This window comes from Sander lucioperca, chromosome 14 (genome assembly GCF_008315115.2).
Source record: "Sander lucioperca isolate FBNREF2018 chromosome 14, SLUC_FBN_1.2, whole genome shotgun sequence".
Taxonomy (NCBI): Eukaryota; Metazoa; Chordata; class Actinopteri; order Perciformes; family Percidae; genus Sander; species Sander lucioperca.
In genome coordinates this window covers 11,295,902-11,308,401 of record NC_050186.1, presented here as the reverse complement: position 1 = coordinate 11,308,401, position 12,500 = coordinate 11,295,902, and the positions used below count along the sequence as shown (strand labels likewise).

General features: G+C 42.7%; 1 protein-coding gene across 2 annotated transcripts in view; it reads right to left on the bottom strand.

Annotated features, from left to right (window-relative positions):
* LOC116041778 (seizure 6-like protein) overlaps positions 1-12,500 on the bottom strand; it is a 102,808-nt gene that overhangs the window by 44,352 nt on the left and 45,956 nt on the right. For both annotated transcript variants that reach the window (XM_031287827.2, XM_031287828.2), the window contains exons 2-4: positions 10,213-10,668; positions 7,867-8,006; positions 16-211 (exon numbers count right to left, since the gene is read on the bottom strand). In XM_031287827.2, coding sequence (XP_031143687.1) covers positions 16-211; positions 7,867-8,006; positions 10,213-10,668 — 792 coding nt within the window. The remainder of the gene's footprint in view (positions 1-15; positions 212-7,866; positions 8,007-10,212; positions 10,669-12,500) is intronic.

Sequence of the window (12,500 nt, the reverse complement as noted above, 5' to 3'; positions counted from 1 at the left end):
TTTGTGTTCACTCACTCTGATAGTGCAGCTGGAAGATGCCCATGCTCGGGTCCGCTGCAGAGCGGTAGTAGACGGACAGAGTGTTGGTGGGACTGCGGATCACCTGGCCTTCCACCAGCAGCGTGTGATTGGCCAGGACCATCACGGTGCCTCGTTCATCTGCACCCCTGATGGACAGCTGCTCGCCCTCCGACAGGTTCACACTCTTCACCTGAACACACAGGAAGACACTAAGGCAGGGGTCTTCAACATCTTTTAGGCCAGGGACCCCTAAGCTGAAAGAGAGACCGAGTAGAGACCCCCTACTGCATATATTGTACACAATTGAGTTGCATATTAAACTGAACAGAATGGCTGGAAAGAAATGGATATTATTTATGCAAGTACTACTACTTAACAAAACGTAACTACCATTTTTTCCACCTTGACCGTATTTTCCTACGTTTTTGTGTCTAAGTGACACGTTATTATAGCCTGGGAAAACCCTGATGAACTTCCAGCAAATTTGACATTTGCTCTGCAAGTCCGTCTGGCCAAGAGCCCATTCTAGCCCATTTCCTATTTTTCCAAATCGAGGCACCAAACACAACCGTTGAGGCGGGCTTTACACAATGGCGATAGCGCAACATGCTCGCTGGTTGAGATGTTTTTCCGTCGCTCTGCATACGTCATCTCCTTCATCGCTCTGATTGGTTGGAGGACTATAAAATTGCGGCCAGAGGCATTTGAGCGGCGTCCGTTGGTGACGCCCCTTTGGAAATGGGCTGTGAATGAACCTTCCCCAGACCCACCCTCAGTTACAACTGAGTTTGGTGTCAACCAGGCTAGCGTTATTATGGAACCCACGCAACTTCTATGCAAGACCCGCCCTTCAATAGCATTCACACGCTACTATTGGCCAGGTGTCCATGCTTACACTAGGTAACATAACCCGATTTGTTGTGGTCCTATCCCCTGACCAATCGGCTATCCTAACCTTAACCACTCAAGGTCAATGCTTAACCCCAACCAATCGGCCTGCTTCTTAGGGTGGGACTTGCCTAGAAGTTACGTGGGATCCATAATAACTCCTAAGTGACTGATGGGAACAACAATCTTTGACATTGGTCCAGTATTAAGTGAGATCTCTGCAGTCAGCAGCGGTGACTAGGGCGTGAATAATAGGGTGAATAGGGCAATTGTCCAGCTTGTATTTACCTTAAAGTGCTCGTTTTGCCGCTGACAGACTCAGATTAATATTCTAAGTGTCTGACAACATTATTGAAAGGATCCCTTCAGAGATAGACCTTTAAAACCTCTTTGAGACCTTTCTGTTTAACCAGAAACAGCTCTGAAGTCGCTAGCGCTAAACCCACCAGACTCCATTTAAAAAAGCAATACTTTTAGCGTGTATAGAGCCAACATATTTTCACATGGAAATCAGTAAACTATGTGTTTATTTCAACCAAAACTAAAGTTGTGATGGTTGGAAAAATGGATCCAAAACGGCTTTTCATAGTTTTATTTTGTTTCTGTCGACTTTGAATGAAGTGTATTTTATGATGCTAAAACTACTGTTTATTTACATGGAGTCTGGTGGGTTTAGCAAACATGATTTTGCGGATGTTTTTAAATTTAAAAAAGTATCTTACTCTATAACAGAAATGTCGACCTCCTTAGAAATCCGTTCAATAATGTTACGACGGGGAACTGAAGCCGTTTTCTCTGTTCTCTTTAAAGCCAACAGACTCCTTTGTTGTTGTCATTTTACCTCACAGAACACAGGAGTTGCTGCTCTACCACTGCCTCCATCGGTCAGTTAGTTTCTTAGTTTTGTTAGTTCATTAACCTTTAAAACACCAAAGTCACACAATAACACAAACTAACTAAACAAACTAATAAAAACGTCAATTTAAAGCCCTGGCGTTATCGCATATTTTCCCTTATATTGTGCACTTCCAACCTTATAAAGTGTGATTTTAACAGTCTAGTTCTGTACTGAAGTGAATTAAAAAGCCTAAACCAGCGCCACACTAAACTATTGATTTTATTTTTTGCTGCCACAAAGCTTGATTGTGTCCAATCAAAGCTCTTCTGGACTACCCTATATATTTAGTTAAGTTTGTTGGTTTACACATATACAAATACTACAGATTAATATACACATATTTAATAAAAGATGTGATGGAGAGATGCAAAAAACCCTCAGAGGGGCTTAATCTGGCCACTCACAAATGCATACTCCAATGAAAACAGAAAGAAACTAAAATACTGATAAGAACAGAAAAGAGAAGACAGAGGGAAAAAAAAAGCCAAAACTAAAATTACATACAATATCAAATCAACAGAATAAATATGAAAGGTTAAATTATATTAGGAGTTACATGGGTTGTTTGCAAGACATCCCATAGGGCAGTGGTGTAGTCTAGTTTTTTTGTAGTGAGTAAACTGTGATTTTTTTCCCTCCCAGCGTCATGTCCCAGAGCGACAACCCCATATATTTTTTGTAAGGTTACCGCGTATAGCATCAGCCTCATCTGGCTTATTTTCTGTAGTTTCTGTAACGTAAGCGTCTGCTGCAGTGCCACCCGAAGCTGCAGTAGCTTCAGGGACAGGCTTAGGAAAATAATGAGAGTGTAGTTTGAGCTGGCTTTCATTTCATATCTACTTGTTTGCACTGTGCAAGCTACTAGGTGACTCGCAACACAGATGGGGTCAATTTATGACCAAAACGTTACGTATCCTTGTGCTTTTAAGTGGGTATATGGAAATTATTGAACTTTAGTGGGTATATGGCGTATGCCTGCGTATCACGTAATTGTAATTTATTTATTTTAACAGGGACAGTGCACAGAAAACATTTATAGATGTCTTGTGCCAGGTTGTAGCAAATTGCTAGTTTCCGCCCGTAGTCCCTGGGCAGGTAGATGGTGCAATAAAATACAAAGTATTTACAGCAAGGGTCACCAACACGGTGCCCGCGGGCACCAGGTAGCCCCCAAGGACCACATGAGTAGCCCTCAGGCCTGTTCTAAAAATGAAAATTGAATATTGATATTATCTGTTTCCCACCTTGTTAAGTCATTGTTGATAATTATTGATAATGAGAAATCATTAACGTAATCAGTGTCTTCACATAGATGAGTATCATTAATCATTAATAATCATATATAACTAAAGGCAAACTGAGCAACTTTGTTATTTCAGAAGAGTGTATCAAACTGGTAGCCCTTCGTATGACTCAGTACCCATGAAGTAGCTCTCAGTTTCAAAAAGGTTGGTGACCCCTGATTTACAGTATATAATACAGATACATAAAGTCCTAAAAATCTACAGACATTATTGTCCTCTATCCCACCCCATCTAAAGCTAAAACTAGAGCAGAGTGTAACACATCTTTTCAGAGGAGGAGCAGAAGCATTATGAATTATTTTTAAAAAATTAAGCAAACATTTGAGTAAAATATAACATTTTCAAGATTTAGCATGTGAGAATATGACTGTGATGGTAATGACGTGGCTTTTTGTCATCAGAATCAGAATCAGAAACAGAAAGGGCTTTATTGCCAAGTACGTTGCACATACGAGGAATTTGTCATGGTGTTGTTGGAGCATGTCACACATACAAATATAAGAAGGATAAAAGAATATAAACAATATAAGTATAAACATATACACACAGTATGTATTAATAATGATAAAATAAATGTAAATAAATAGTAAAATAAGTTAAACGGTAGTAAAAAGGAACGCTACAGCAGAGTAGGTACAGTGGCATGAGGAGCCAGAGGAGTAGTTTGGAAAGAGTCAGGGTGGTTTCCGAGCCTTGTTTAGAAGGCCAGTGGCGGAGGGGAAAAACTGTTTATGTGGCGTGAGGTTTTGGTCCTGATGGACCTCAGCCTCCTGCCAGAGGGGAGTGGCTCAAAGAGCTTGTGGCCGGGGTGGGAGGGGTCAGCCACAATCTTTCCAGCACGCTTCAGAGTCCTGGTGGCGTATAGGTCCTGGAGCGGCGGCAGATTGCAACCAATCACCTTCTCTGCTGACCGAATGACACGCTGCAGTCTGCCCTTGTCCTTGGCAGTGGCAGCAGCGTACCAGATGGTGATGGAGGATGTGAGGATGGACTCAATGATGGCTGTGTAGAAGTGCACCATCATTGTCTTTGGCAGGTTAAATTTCTTTAGCTGCCGCAGGAAGTGCATCCTCTGTTGTGCTTTCTTCACGAGGGAGCTGATGTTCAGCTCCCACTTGAGGTCCTGGGAGATGGTAGTTCCCAGGAAGCGGAAAGACTCCACAGTGTTAATTGTGGAGCCACAGAGGGTGATGGGGGCAGGTGGGGCTGGGATCTTTCTGAAGTCCACAACCATCTCCACTGTCTTTAGAGCATTGAGTTCTAGATTGTTTTGGTTGCACCAGGTCACCAGGTGGTCAGCCTCCCACCTGTAGACGGACTCGTCTCCATCAGAGATGAGTCCGATGAGGGAGGTGTCGTCCGCAAACTTCAGAAGCTTGATGGACTGGTGACTGGAGGTGCAGCTGTTGGTGTACAGGGAGAAGAGCAGAGGAGAAAGAACGCAGCCCTGGGGGGATCCGGTGCTGATGGTCTGTGAGTCGGAGACGTGTTTCCCCAGCTTCACATGCTGCTTCCTGTCAGACAGGAAGTCAGTGATCTACCTGCGGGTGGAGTCAGGCACACCAAGCTGGGAGAGTTTCTCCTGAAGCAGAGCCGGGATGATGGTGTTGAAGGCAGAGCTGAAATCCACAAACAGGATCCTGGCGTAGGTTCCTGCGGAGTCCAGGTGCCGGAGGATGTAGTGGAGGGCCAGGTTGACTGCATCATCTACAGACCTGTTGGCTCTGTAGGCAAACTGCAGGGGGTCCAGGAGGGGGTCGGTGAGGTCTTTGAGGTGTGAAAGCACAAGGCGCTCAAACGACTTCATAACCACAGAGGTCAGGCCGACGGGTCTGAAGTCATTAAGTCCTGTGGTCCTTGGCTTCTTGGGGACAGGGATTATGGTTGAGGTCTTGAAGCAGGCTGGCACGTGACATGTCTCCAGTGAGGTGTTAAAAATGTCTGTGAACACTGGAGACAGCTGATCAGCACAGTGCTTCAAGCTGGATGGGGAGACAGCATCCGATCCAGCAGCTTTCCTGGGATTCTGTCTCCTAAAGAGTCTGTTGACGTCCCTCTCGTGAATGGAGAGAGTCGTCACTGAGGTGGGTGGAGGTGGAGGGGACCTTTAAGTCATGGATCTTGAGGGCACTTTTATATAATTATTTTTTTGAGTTTTACATGCCTGAGACCAACTTGAAATATAATGTAAAAAAATGTGGAATAATCATTGCGTATAGGTATGTACTTGATGCCTCAACAGTAAGGGAATTTCTCATGTTTCTGTAGTTTGATAGATTAAATTTCAGTGTGTTGCCCAGCTTTTTGATATGTTTTTTTAAAGCTTAGAGTTGGATCAAGGGTGACACCCAGACATTTGAATTGGTGCGCTAGACTACACCACTGCCATAAGGATAACATTGCACAGAGAAAAACAAATTTTTAACAGCTTTCTTAAATTGTACAAGTGTTAGCTTTGAAAAAAATCTGATGGTAAAACTTCCCTGAACCTCTGTGATTTAAACCAAACTAAAGTTGAGATGTTTGACAGATAGGAGGCCTGAGTTTGTAGTTATTTCGAGTGGCATGATTATAATGTTGGTAACAGTAAAAAACATTCTGTTCATTCATTCATTATTTTCCCTGTCTGAATGCTCTTTGTTGCTTTTAGCTTGTAGAAAGGCCTCTTTACAAATGGATGTTATTCAGTTTTTGTACAAGAGAACAAAAATGCTGCACAATGGTTCGACCAGACTGACAACTGAAAGGGCAGAAAGAGACAAAGACAAAACTAGTTCACATGTAAATAAAACATCTTTTTTTTTAATCTCTTTTAAAATAGTTATTATTGAAGGAAAGAAGAGAAACATCAGTATAACAGACAGCAGTACAGGCAGCTGCCAGGAGGAGGCAGAGTTCAACCTGAGATCAGACATAAACACACCTTACTGCAACATGATGTCCAGCATGATAACCAGTGACTCAGCTAGCAGAGAGGGATGCTTTAACTGCAGTGTGTGTGTGTGTGTGTGTGTGTGTGTGTGTGTGTGTGTGTGATATGAAGACCTGCTGTATGCCAATGGCCCATGATTTTGTATACGTATGTATTTAACTGCATCTATGAAATGTATGTCCCTGCAAATTATTCTTTTCAAGTAGACTTAAATAAATTGTTAAAATGTGTGTGATTAGTGTGTTGTATGTGTGTGTGTGTGTGTGTGTGTGTGTGTGATGAAGACCTGCTGTATGCCGATGGCCCATGATTTTGTATACGTATTTATTTAACGGCATCTATAAAATTTATGTCCCTGCAAATTATTCTTTTCAAGTAGACTTAAATAAATTGTTAAAATGTGTGTGATTAGTGTGATATGTGTGTGATTTGTGTGTGTGTGTGTGTGTGTGTGTGTGTGTGTGTGTGTGTGTGTGTGTGTGTGTGTGTGTGTGTGTCTGTGTGTGTGTGTGTGTGCGTGTCTGTTCACTGCAACATATAATTGTGATGTGTGTGTGCATGTTTTTCTCCCATCCCAGAATGCTGTGTGGACTAGCCAGACCTTCCTATGCAGCTCTGTGGAGGAAGGTCTGGCAATGCCAGACTAGATATTCTATAAAAGTAGGCGACTGCCGGCTGGTCACGTGACGCCGGCTACAGAGCTCCGTCTTATCAGCTGCAGTTGCAAGTTGAGTTTAGCCAAAAAAAGGTGACTGTGAGCCAGCTACAGGGGACTGAGAGATGCCGGTCCTTTCAGAGGCCATTGCAGTTGAGTTCAGCCGAGAAAAAGTAAGCAGTTATGTTCCCTAAGAAATTAGGCGGCCGCTGGCGGGGTATGTGACGCCGGCTACAGAGCACTGTGAGCCGGGTACAGAGCTTCACGAGATGACGGACCAGGGCAGTTGAGTTTTAACCGAGAAAAAGTGAGCATCATGTGGCGACGATAGATAAGTTAAGACACCAAAACAACTAGTTAAGTTTAGGAAAAGATCGTGGTTTGGATTAAAACACTGCCCGAGCAACAAGCATGCGTTTCCTGGGTGAAAGTCTGTTGTTTTCGCCAGGAAGCAGACTCCGCTCCCCGGCTTGAAGTCCCTGTGTTTTATGTCCCGCCCATCCACCGCGGCCTCCTCCGTACACGGATCTTCACGTTCTTGTACAGCAGCGGCCAATGAGGTGCTGACAGCAATAAATATGTGGAATACATGCCAATTACATGTGCTTTACTTTTCGTAGCGTATGTGTGCGAATTAGGGTTGGGTACCGAAACCCGGTTCCACTATGGAACCGGTTCCTACACAACCGGTAGGAATCAGACCGGATTACAACGCAAATTTCGGTTCCTCATTTCGGTTCCACTTAATGTGTTGACTGAAATATTTTCCCTCCGTCGCTCCGAAAACGGATGTAAAAATATCACCCTCTCTCTGTAGTCTACCGTTAGCTAGCTACCGTAAATGTAGGCTACTTTTAAAATGCCATATTTTCCCTCTGGGCTCACCAAAACGGACGTAAAAGCATATTAACCATTCACTGTTAGGTGACTTAGGTTTACTTATTATACATGTATATTTATGTACTTGTATGTAAAAAAAACTCTATAAAAGAGCCTTTCTTTGATGTCATTTTTCAGTTTTTCAAGAATCGGTTCAGGAATCTAAATCGTTTTAAAAGTACCGGTTCGGCATCAGAATCGTAAAAATCCAAACGGTACCCAACCCTAGTGCGAATGACTCATGAGAACAGCCTGGTGTTTGTGTTGCATCGTGTTGCGGAAGTTGTACCTGCAGCTCCACTCCGTAGCCGGTGTACACGGTCACAGTGTAGGTGCAGTGGAAGAAGGAGCCGTCGGGCAGAGGGGGGTCATCAGACGAGTCGATGTATCCCTCCGGGTCGGAGAAATTCACCATGCAGCTCGACAGACCTGCAGGAGAGAGCAGAGGAGTTCATTTTGCACAGTTTTTTTTTTTTTTTTTTTATTGTTGTTTTTGTTTTGCTTCTTCTAAGCCCTGACTTGTAATCCCTTTTAATGCGAGCCCGACTGGAAACTCATTGGAAATCCCTACTGTGTATAATTAATGACGGAAATTACAGGGATCAAAGAGGCTACACAGCAGACGCAGCGAGGCTTTTAACGGTGACTCGGAATAAGTAATCACATTCTCCGACCCTCTTAAGATTGTAACAAGAGTATACTACACTATTTTTTTTTAAGATTATTTTTTGGGCATTTATAGGCCTTTATTGACAGGACAGCTGAAGAAGAGAGAGGGGGAATGACATGCAGCAAGTCGGAGTCGAACCCGGGCCCGCTGCATAGAGGAGTAAACCTCTATATGGGCGCCCGCTCTACCAACTGAGCTATCCGGGCGCCCAATATTCAGATACAAATTTTGAGTGTTTCCATTTTATGCTACTTTATATTTCTACTCCACCAGGGCCTGTTTCCGCTTTGTCGTGCGCCACTGAAAAAACTAGAGTGGTGCACGACCTCTGGTCATTTTGACGTCACGTTGGCGCACGACAGGTCGGGTGTGGCGACTGTAAAGAGGCCTTTAGGTGTCTCTTTTACCATTAGTTAATGCAGTAATAAGCCTTGACTAACTGTTAATAACAGCTTACTAAAGTGTCTAACTAGCATTTACTAATGTTAATGTTAACTAAGGTATTGATTGATTCATTGTTTAATGGTTTATAAGATGCTATTTACATTAGTTATTATTACTTTAACATATTAAACATTAGGTAAATGTTGACAAACGTTTCTTGATAACTAGATAGAAACTAAGGGTTTACTTGTTAAGGTATTTCCTAATATTCCTAGGTGGTTGATTAAGATGTTTGAAAACTGTTTTTATTTACAGGTCATGGTTGTCCGCGTACTTTTGTCCACTATATTTGTCCATCCTCCAACATATGACTTACTTTTGGTTGAGGGGGAGATCAGTGAAAAGACTCCATAGTCTCCATACAGAAGTTTGCTTGTTCCTTTGTCTTCATGTAGACATTAAAGTGCTCATATTATGTTTTTTGGCTTTTTCCCTTTCATTACTTAACCATAATTGGTCACTTGATGAATGTATAATAATACTGAATAAGCATTACTAAACCATAACTAAACAGTTAGTAATGATCTTTGCTAGCCTTATTGTAAAGTTGAGAACATATGCACCTTAACTATCACTTGATAAATGCATAATAGTGCTGCTAAAACATCACTTAACCATAGTTAACCAGTTATTATTGCTCTTTGTGAGCAATAATATTGTAAAGATGAAAGCATATACCCCTTGAGTAACACTTGATTAATGCATTAATTCTCCATAATTAATTAAACTGTCACTGTCATTCAACAGTAGAAATATTTTTTTTTGGACAACCATCTGTTATCCACCCAAAAAAAGAGACCATATCCTACATGTTAAAAGAAAAAACAGTTCTTTATACAAAATATGTTAACAATTTCACTACAAATTGCCACTTGCTTTTGTAATTTCTAATAAAATTAAAGAGCCTCCAAAATGAACGTATCATAAATCATCATGCAGTGGTCTATACAATTACTAGGATTGGGTATTAATTAACTTTAACATGAAGTGTATCACTTTATAACTTTATAACAATATAAATGCCTGCATGAGGCAAATGATTGTAATTAATCATTTTTTTATTGGCAGAAGCTCTTGAATCTCTTTCAACTGCTGTACTTTTTTCAAAATGGCTTCATCAGCCTCAACAGCTTGTTTACATTGCTTGGCAATGTCTATGAGCTTCCTCTCCTTGAGCTGAAGAACCAGTTGACAGATTATTACGTATTATTATACATTAATCCAGTATAGTTAAGGTGCATACAGTATGTTCTCATCTAATGGAGCGTTTCAGACAGAGGGTGAATACAGGTATGTTCAGACAGACATTATGAGAAATATAATGTGTTTTTTGAACATTAAAGCTTGTAAACATATCCTAGTAGAAACCCAAAATACAAGTATGAACCTGAAAATGAGCATGATATTGGACCTTTAAGTAGAGCACTTGAGTACATGTACTTAGTTACTTTGCAGCGCTGTGTAAGATGTGGATTGACTGAAGGAAAGTGTGCATACGTCAAACTAAAGCTGACTGAGTACCTGGCGAAGGTGTCCCTGTCTCTGCGTCCATGTCCAGCAGCGGCGTCCCCACAGCGGTGCTCTCGTCACGCTCAGGAGTGTGTGTCTGTGTGTGCGGCAGCGTGGAGTGTGTGTCCGTGGGAAGAGGCTCAGTTGGACGGCTGCCCCGGCCTGACACTGCAGCTGATGCCGGGGGTTTCACGCTCCGCAGTAATCCCCCGCTTTCATGCTCCAGGGAATGACTTCCAGGGAGGGAGCTGACGCTGAGTCCTCTGCCCAGAAGAGGGAGCAGGTTCTGGGGCAGAGAGGAGGGGAGGGTCTCCCCTTTGTGGGAGACAAGGCGTCCTTTTTGAGTCAGCACCGACTGTAGCAAACCTCCAGCCCACTGGCTTTTGGCTTTGGCGCTACTTTCCTTTGTGCCCGCTGGTGTCACCGCCGGAGACTGGGTGGATGGGGCGGCTGTGGGGACTTCTTTATCTGGAAAGAGTTCAAAAAAACAAGCAAGGGACTCAAGGGAGGAATCATTTCAACTGGTGTTGTGAATGTGTTGGATTCCATTCTGTGAACAAAGCCCCTCAACGTTTTAATTGGTATCTTAAATTTGTATCATAAATTGTTACACTGTTTTCCTTTCTGAAGATGTATCTGCATGAACCTACTTTGAACCAATCATTCCTTTTCCTTATCTATCGACTCTCACGTCATCTGAGCGAATGGAGCGATTGTTAGAAAATGTAAATGAGTAGCATTGTAGCGGCATAGCTCAATAAATTGTGACATTTGTTCATTTTGTGATAAAAGCGCCAACATTGGCACATTGGGAACAAAACTGGAAATTGGGCCATCGCAAACTTCTTTGACGCCGACATGTCTAGCGTTTCCGATCTACCAAATACCGCCAAAGTGTTCTATGCAGGTAACCACATTTTGGAGAATGGCTGCCATGGTCATAATAATGCTTATCTCCAGTGGCCCAATATACAGATCTCTTCTAAATATATTGAGCTAGCGCTTTAATCACAAAAAGAACAATAGGTTAGCTATGCCACCCCACGATAGATAGATAGATAGATAGATAGATTCTTTATTCATCCCGAGGGAAATTTTAGGCATCCAGTAGCTTAGACAACCATAACACAACAAACACACATACACACATATATCTCACATACATAAAAATCACTCACAGAAATTTAAAGAGTTAAAGGTGCTATGGTAGACTGTGTGCAGTGGTGGTAGTACAAAAGAGAACAGTGTAGGGATTGAATAGTGCAATAGCTTATTATTAAATATTAATACTACTATGACTACGACTATGAAAAGACAAGAATGTAAACATAATAGAATTAGAATTGCTTGACAAACAAGAAAAAAATAATATATGTTAAGAACAATATATAACAGGGAATAAGTTATAAGATGTAGATGTTATGACCAGAGTCCAGATTGTGTATACAGCCTATAAGACAGTCAGGTGTACAGCAGACAGAGATATAATGGTGATAGGGGCTGAGAGCGACAGGCTCATGCTGAAAAGTCCATTTCTCCCCTCCCCCTTTGTGTGGTATTGAAGAGCTGGATGGCCCTGGGGACAAAGGACCTCCTCAACCTGTCTTTTGAGCATGACAGTGACAGAAGTCGGCCACTGAACATGCTCCTCTGTTTAATGAACGTGCTGTATAGTGGGTGGCGGTCATTGTCCGTGATCGCCAGCATCCTACTCATGGTCCGTTTCTCTGCAGTTGCTGTGAGTGACTCCAGCTCAGTGCCAACAACAGAGCCAGCTTTCCTTTCCTTACCAGCCTGTCCAGTCGCTCAGCGTCTCTCTTCTTAATGCTCCCTCCTCATTAAACCTTTAGAACATTGTTGAACTGAACCCTGCTTCCAGGATTGACTCACAGGGGCCAAGCCAGTAGATGATGGGATACGACCCACGAAACAATCGTGATTGGGTTGTTTTACAACAACTGGCCAAGACAGTCAAGCCAAAAAGAAAAAATCCTCGAAAATGCCCCGGGAGCATGACTCTGGGTGGTTGTGTCCTGCTGGTCTTATCTAACCGGCACAGACAGAGTCGGGCTTACAGTACCTCCACCTTTCTCACAACATACTGAGCACGCACACGCACACGCACACACACACACACACACACACACACACACACACTCACACACACACACACACAGGGGATGGTGTAGTGGAGAGACAGGGCAGTTAAGCATGACAGAAGCTGAGCGAAAAGGGAGGGGGGGGAAGGAGACACTGAAAAAAATAGAAAGAAGAAATGCATAGACAGGCAAACCGCTCTG